Raw genomic sequence first — 7,363 nt, forward strand, 5'->3', positions numbered from 1 at the left:
CTAAGCCAATTTGACAATAAATTATATTAAAAAAACCCACGGAAGTCTGGCTCCAGAATCCTCATTATTAACTTCTAAGCTAAAATGCTATTTTAAAAGATTAACAGAAAAACTAGGAAGCTAGTTCTGACAACTGACAAAGTATTAAAGAATAAAACTAAGCCACAAAAAGTTCTGACAATAGGTTTATTTTTTTTAAAAGGGAAAAAAAGAGAGGTCTATGAGAAATAGGATATATCTTTATTTTTTGAAAATCTCTAGCTTTGGAGATTGGAGGAAAAACTTGAGAAGGAAATTTTTTCCTTCTTCCTTATTTGGGTGTCATCTCTAAGCTGAGACTCTGAGCTGCAGTTTCCCAAATATGACACCAGTGTACTGCCACGAGATAATGGTGCTTTTACGAGCTGAGTAATAATAGTTACCTGTCACGTAAAGTGTTGTTAGTATTAAATTATTTTAAGAGTGAAAGCTAAAGGTATGGCAGATGCCTATGATTTCACAGGTTAATCTTTTTAAAAAAAATTTTTTTAATGTTTTATTTATTTCTGAGAGAGAGACAGAGAGAGAGACACACACACACACACAGAGTGCGTGCATGAGCAGAGGAGGGTCAGAGAGAGTGGAAGATACAGAATCTGAAACAGACTCCAGGCTCTGAGCTGGCTGTCAGCACAGAGCCTGACGCAGGGCTCGAACACACGAACTGTGAGATCATGACCTGAGCCAAAGTCGGACGCTTAACCAACTGAGCCACCCAGGTGCCCCATTCACAGGTTAATCTTTGTTCTTTGTCTCTTGGTTTGCCAATATCTGCTAGGATCTTTCCAAAGGTAAAAAATTTTCTCATATAATACTAGGGGATGTATCCACTATAGCACTGTCAATGCGCTACTTTCCCCAAAAATGTTCACCCAATTTGGGCTATGTATTTCTGACAGGCCAATTTTTATTGCTTTGTGTGAAGCTGAACGTCAAATAAAAGGTAAACAAATACAAAACTTTACATCTCACAGATGAGCTACGGAACCTCTGATTTTGAACTCCACCATGTACTAGTGATAATAAATCTATGCTTCATTTTCTGGCTTTGCCCTTGTCAGTGCTGCGGCCTCAAAAAACCCTTCAAGTATCTAAAGGACAAAAATATTTTCAACTTGCTTTTGCGTTTTTTAAAAATAAAGGATTGAAAAGTATATACTTAATCACAAAAATGTAGGCATAAATATAAAAGACATATAAAGAAATTTCTGTAAATCAACTTTGTCCTTTGTGCTTGTAAGCTTTTCTGAGTATAAATGGCCAAACTGGACTAGTCGCATCTCTGAGAAAAAGCTTTTAAGTTGGCAGCAATTTTTAAGAAATAACACAGATTAACTGCAGATGAATGGCCATAGATTGGCAGCGGTAAGAACCACAAGCCTAAAACCCAGAAGCTGCCTACAATTGAATTCTGATGTTATGACTGCTTTCGAAGGATTTGCTATACAAAATTGGCTTCACTTTTCTAGTATTCTAATCTATAAAAATGAGGATTAAAATAATTGCTATAAGCTATAAAATAATCGCTATGAGCTATAAAAATTGCTATAAATTATATATAAAATTTTATGTAACTGCTATTAAAAATCATGACATTTCTATTAGAAACTACTGGATACTTATAAACTGATAGAACAAATGATTATCTTACCAAAAAAAAGAACTGGCTAGATTCATTTATGAACATACTATGTTTGGAAAAAAGAAGTATGAGTATATTAACATCTCTTAGTTTATGTTGAAAAATTTCAAATAGAGGGATGTGACTCACAGGGAAATGACAGAGTAACCCCAAAGAAAGAGTAGAGATGTAGAAGGTTAGCTACAGGTTAGATAAGTAAAAGGGCTGAGGGCACCTGGGTGGCACAGTTGGTTAAGCGTCTGACTTTGGCTCAGGTCATGATCTTGCGGTTCATGAATTTGAGCCCAGGATGGGCTCTGTGCTGACAACTTGGAGCCTGGAGCCTGCTGTGTCTCCCTCTGCCTTCCCTGCTTGCGCTCTGTCTCTCTCTCTCTCAAAAATAAATAAACATTTAAAAATTAAAAAAAGAAAAAGAAAAAGGGCTAAATGGGCCTTTATTACGTGGACTTTTTTTTTTTAATTTTTTAACGTTTTATTTATTTCTGAGAGAGAGACACACACACAGCGTGAACAGGGGAGGGTCAAAGAGAAAGGGAGACACAGAATCTGAAGCAGGCTCCAGGCTCTGAGCTAGCTGTCAGCACAGAGCCCGATGCGGGGCTCGAACCCACAAACCGTGAGATCATGACCTGAGCCGAAGTCGGATGCCTAACCGACTGAGCCACTCAGGCGCCCCTATTACATGGACTTTTTAAATCACTCTTGGCCAGCCTAGAAGAGTCACTTAATGGCCAGAGATGAAAAGTGAATCTTAGGTAGGTGGTTGGTTACTGTGACACCTTTAGGAACTTATTTTTAGAGGAAGGAAAGGACACCCAAGGAAGATCACAAATAAATACAGTAAATATTTCTAGAGATTTGGAGTAACAAAATAAAACTTGTACTTACAACTTGAGATTCACGTGCTTTAGGAAATGTTTTGGCAACATTGAGCCCATCAATGACGATATCGAAAGGAGGACAGCATTTTACAAAGTTCTGAAATCTCTCAAGTTCCTAAAAAAGAAAAGCCAGATAAAATATTAATAAAACTTAGGAAAGGCTTTATTATAAACAGCTGCTATGACTTTTATTATTGTTCTGATAAGTAAAAATATTCATCCCTTAAAAATACAAAGAGGGGTGCCTGGGTGGCTTAGTCAGTTAAGCACCCGACTTCGGTTCACGTCATGATCTCAAGCCCTGCATCAGGCTCTGTGCTGACAGCTCAGAGCCTGGAGCCTGCTTCAGATTCTGTGCCTCAGTCTCTCTCTCTCTCTCTCACCCTTCCCCTGTCTCTCTCAAAAATAAAAAAAAAAAATAAACATTAAAAAAATTTTAAATACAAAGATACTTTCAAAATGAAATCCAAAAAGACCAGACTAATAGATGCAACTGCGTGTAACTAACTGATATACCTTAACAATCTCATAGCACTTTACACTTCTGGGAGTACATTCACATGCTATTTCATTCAATCTGCACCTAGCTATTGCCTGCTAAATTGACTTACATGGTAGTCCTGATGAGAACGAAATGTCAAAATCTCTATATCCTGTTCTGTAAGCCAAGGAGAAGAAAACCTCAGATATGTCAGGGTACCAGTGCAACTGTGTTGAAAGAACAAGGCTCTAGAATAGTTCCTCTTTGGTCATCAAAAGGATTTTATTTATTTCTGGCTATTTTGAAGAGCTAGGGTATTCAATACATATTTGTGGGACATCTACTGTGTGCCCAGCAGTTACTAAACAGATAAAACTCTAACTTAGTGGAACCTGCATTTTAGTGGAAGGAGACACAAAATAAACCAAATACATAATTTAATAAGTTATATTAAATCTCAAATGTGATGAATGCTATGGAGGAAAGAAAAGGAGGAGAAGGAGCTCCACTTCTGGTAATGACGGAGTGGTCTGTACTGGACTAAAAGACAATATAAATCCTACATAAAAACCAACTATTTGAAGATACTAGAGAATGACCCAAAACAGGTAAAAATTAGAAGTAATGTGAAAGACATTGTGGTGGTTTTATTATTTTTTATGGGTCTTTTTTTTTTAAGAGGGATAGAGCATGAGTAAGGGAGGGGCAGAGAGAAAGAGAGAGAGAGAGAGAGGGAGACACTGAATCTGAAGCAAGCTTCTATGTGGGGCTCAAACCCACAAACCATCAGATATTGACCTGAGCCAAAGTTGGATGCTTAACCGACTGAGCCACCCAGGTGCCCCAAACCTAATTGATAGTTAAAGGCGACATTACATCCAACAACAGCAAAATATTTATTCTTTTCATATACACATAGAACATAAAATATTAAAATCTGAAAGGGTATCACTTACACTTACACACATATATATACACAACCAGAAGCCAACAGCAGTAGATATCTATAAAAGTCTCAATATTTCTAAATAATACATCTAAACAGCCGATGGGCCAAAAAAGAAATTACAGTAGGGGGATGCAAGATGGTGCAGAAGTAGGGAGCTCCGTACATATCACTTGCCTCCATCTCTCAAACGGAGAAGGCCTGAAGTCATAGGAACCCTTATGGAATTCACGAGTTTGGGAGGAAAAGGAGACAGAGTCTGCTGAGAAAACTTTATAGAGTGAGTGTGAACTGGGGAAGATAAAATCGGGTCAGGACCAGAGACACAGAAGGAGGGGAGGAAGCCCCCTTTGCGGGGAGCCACAGTGAGTCTAGGGGAAAAAAGAGCGGCCGAAACTGCTCAAGACACTGTCCCTGTCACTGGAGAAGAGAAAAACCCTCCACTCGGGACACAGAGGGACCCAGTTTCCTGCTGTCCAGCTGACCCTACGGGAGACGCACTCGTCCCATGTGACCCCGGGTGAAACTGCTCCTCGCTCGCCAGCCCGACCTGGAGGAGACGGGAGCAGCGGCTTCCGGCACGATCCCAAGGGGGAAGGCGAGAGGCTTGAAACCGTTCTGAGGGGCTCACCTGCGAGTTTATATTTCGGGCAATTTCAGTGGGGCGGCCGGACTGGGATCTGGAAATGAGGCCTGGCTTGGGATATAGAGCATGGCCCACCTTGGCTATACTCCCCTCCCCTGGCACAGGGAGTTTACACCCAAAAGAGTGAGTTGCAACGCTTGGTTCAGGAAGGGGCTGGGGTGCTGCCACTTTTCTCCCCACAACCACCAAGGCAAGACCCCAGGAGGACGCACTGGACCAAATCATGCCCATCCCCACTAGAGAGCTGCCCTCTTCTTCTTCTTCTTCCTTTTTTTTTTTTTAACCGGAGCTGGGGCAAGACCAACATGGATGCACTGCCCTCATTAATTCTGGTCACTGGCTTACTTAAACAGTCATATTTAATCCATTCTCTAGATGTAAATTCTACACCTCCACCACTACCTTTTTATCTCTTTCTCTCTGGAGTAATCAGACTATATAGTTTCTTTGAGTAGCAGCATCGTCATTTCTTTCGCCTCATCTCCAACCATATTCCCCTCTTTCTCTCTTTGAAATAAGCCTCTTACTCCTTCTCCCTGCTCATTTCATTTCCAGTTTCGCTTCTTCCCCACCCTGTCATTTCTCTCTTTCTCTATGCTCTTCCATCAGCACTGAATATACCTGGCTATTTATTTGTAGCTGGGAATTCTGGTTCTATGCTTTAGACTGTCCTTTGTCTATTGGGTTTTTTCTTTTTCCTTTTCTTTCCTTCTTTTTTCTTTTTTATGTATTTTTATTTTTATTATTCGCCTTCCTCCTTCTTCTTTTCTTTTTTCTTTTTCGTTTTCCCTTTCAGTTTGCATGTTTGTTGGATGTGTCTGTGCATTTGTGTGCCTTTGTTCCCTGTGTGTTTGTTTGTCTGTTTTCTTTTCCAGGGCTACCTCAAGAAACAAGCCAGAGTATACACGGTGAGGAGTCCCAAATACCACTCAAGGTAGGAAAATAAAATAACCAAGGTCTCAACAAGAGAGACCAAGAGACACCATTCAAAGAAATCTTTCTGAATGAACAGGCCCTGGACAGTCAAAGAGCCTTCTTTGGTCCAGCAGGACTCACAGGTGCAGAGTGCAAAACAAGCTTTTAAAAACTAACAAGAGATAGAAAGCTAACCAAAATGACAAAACGAAAGAGCTCTCCTCCAAAGAAACTCCAGGAAGAAATGACAGCTAAAGAACTGCCCAAAACAGATATAAGCAACATAACTGAACAAGAATTTAGAACAATAGTCATAAAATTAATCGCTGGGCTTGAAAAAGGCATGGAAGACATCAGAGAAACAACTGCTACAAAGACTATGGAGCTTAAAAATAGTTGTGATGAATTAAAAAATGCTATAAATGAGATTCAAAACAAAATGGAGGCATCCAATGCATGTATTGAAGAGGCAGAAAGGAGAATAAGTGATTTAGAAGACACAGTTATAGAAAAAGAGGAAGCTGGGAAAAAGAGAGATAAACTGATACAGGAACACGAAAGGAGAGTTCAAGAGCTCAGCGATACAATCAAATGGAATAATATCCGTATCATAGGAATTCCAGAAGAGGAAGAGAGAGGGAAAGACGCTGAAGGAGTCCTTGAACAAATTATAGCAGAGAACTTTCCCAATCTGGGCAAGGAAACAGACGTTAAAATCCAAGAGGCATGGAGAACTCCCCTCAGACGTAACTTGATTCGATCTTCTGCACGACATATAGTGAAACTGGCTAAATATAAGGTCAAAGAGAGAATTCTGAAAGCAGCTAGGGAGAAAAGGGCCCAAACATACAAAGGGAAACCTATCAGAGTGGTGACAGACATATCTACTGAACCTTGGCAGGCCAGGAAGGAATGGCAGGAGATCTTCAACGTGATGAACAGAAAAAATACGCAGCCAAGAATCCTCTATCCAGCAAGCCTGTCATTCAGAATAGAAGGAGGGATAAAAGTCTCCCCAAATAAACAAAACTGGAAAGAATACATCACCACTAAAGCAACTCTACAAGAAATCCTGAGGGGGACTCTGAGGGAAATGTTGCAAGGAACGCAAAATACCAGAGACACCACCACAAGCATGAATCCCACAAAGGACACAATGACTCTAAACCCATATTTTTCAATAATAACACTGAATGTAAATGGACTAAATGCCCCAGTAAAAAGACACAGGGTAGCAGAATGGATTAAAAAACCAAAATCCATCTATTTACTGTCTACAAGAAACTCATTTTAGACTGGAGGACACCTTCAGATTGAAAGCAAGGGGATGGAGAAATATCTATCATGCTACTGGAAGTCAAAAGAAAGCTGGAGTAGCTATACTTATATCAGACAAACTGGACTTTAATGTAAAGGCAATAACAAGGGATGAAGAAGGGCATTATATAATAACTATAGGGTCTATCCATCAGGAAGAGCAAACAATTATACATGTCTACGCACCAAGTATGGGAGCACCTAAATACATAAAACAATTAATCACAAACAGAAACACTCTTATGGATAAGGATGTGCTAATAGCAGGGGACTTTAATACTCCACTTACAGCAATGGATAGATCAACTAGACAGAAAATCAATAAAGACACAATGGACTTGAATGACACATTGGACCAGATGGATTTGACTGATATATTTAGAACTCTACATCCTGAGGCCATGGAATTCACTTTCTTCTCAAGTGCGCATGGCACATTCTCCAAGACAGATCACATACTGGGACATAAAGCAGCCATCAATAAATATAAAAGAAT

The 7,363-nt window shown here is 39.8% G+C and overlaps 1 protein-coding gene across 1 annotated transcript in view; it reads right to left on the reverse strand.

Moving 5' to 3' along the window:
- The window catches only part of PRORP (protein only RNase P catalytic subunit), a 149,489-nt gene that overhangs the window by 85,166 nt on the left and 56,960 nt on the right, over positions 1–7,363 (reverse strand). Inside the window, exon 5 of the mRNA XM_077769222.1 lies at positions 2,570–2,677. Coding sequence (XP_077625348.1) covers positions 2,570–2,677 — 108 coding nt within the window. The remainder of the gene's footprint in view (positions 1–2,569; positions 2,678–7,363) is intronic.

Source organism: Crocuta crocuta, unplaced genomic scaffold (genome assembly GCF_008692635.1).
Source record: "Crocuta crocuta isolate KB4526 unplaced genomic scaffold, BGI_CrCroc_1.0 scaffold65, whole genome shotgun sequence".
Lineage (NCBI taxonomy): Eukaryota > Metazoa > Chordata > Mammalia > Carnivora > Hyaenidae > Crocuta > Crocuta crocuta.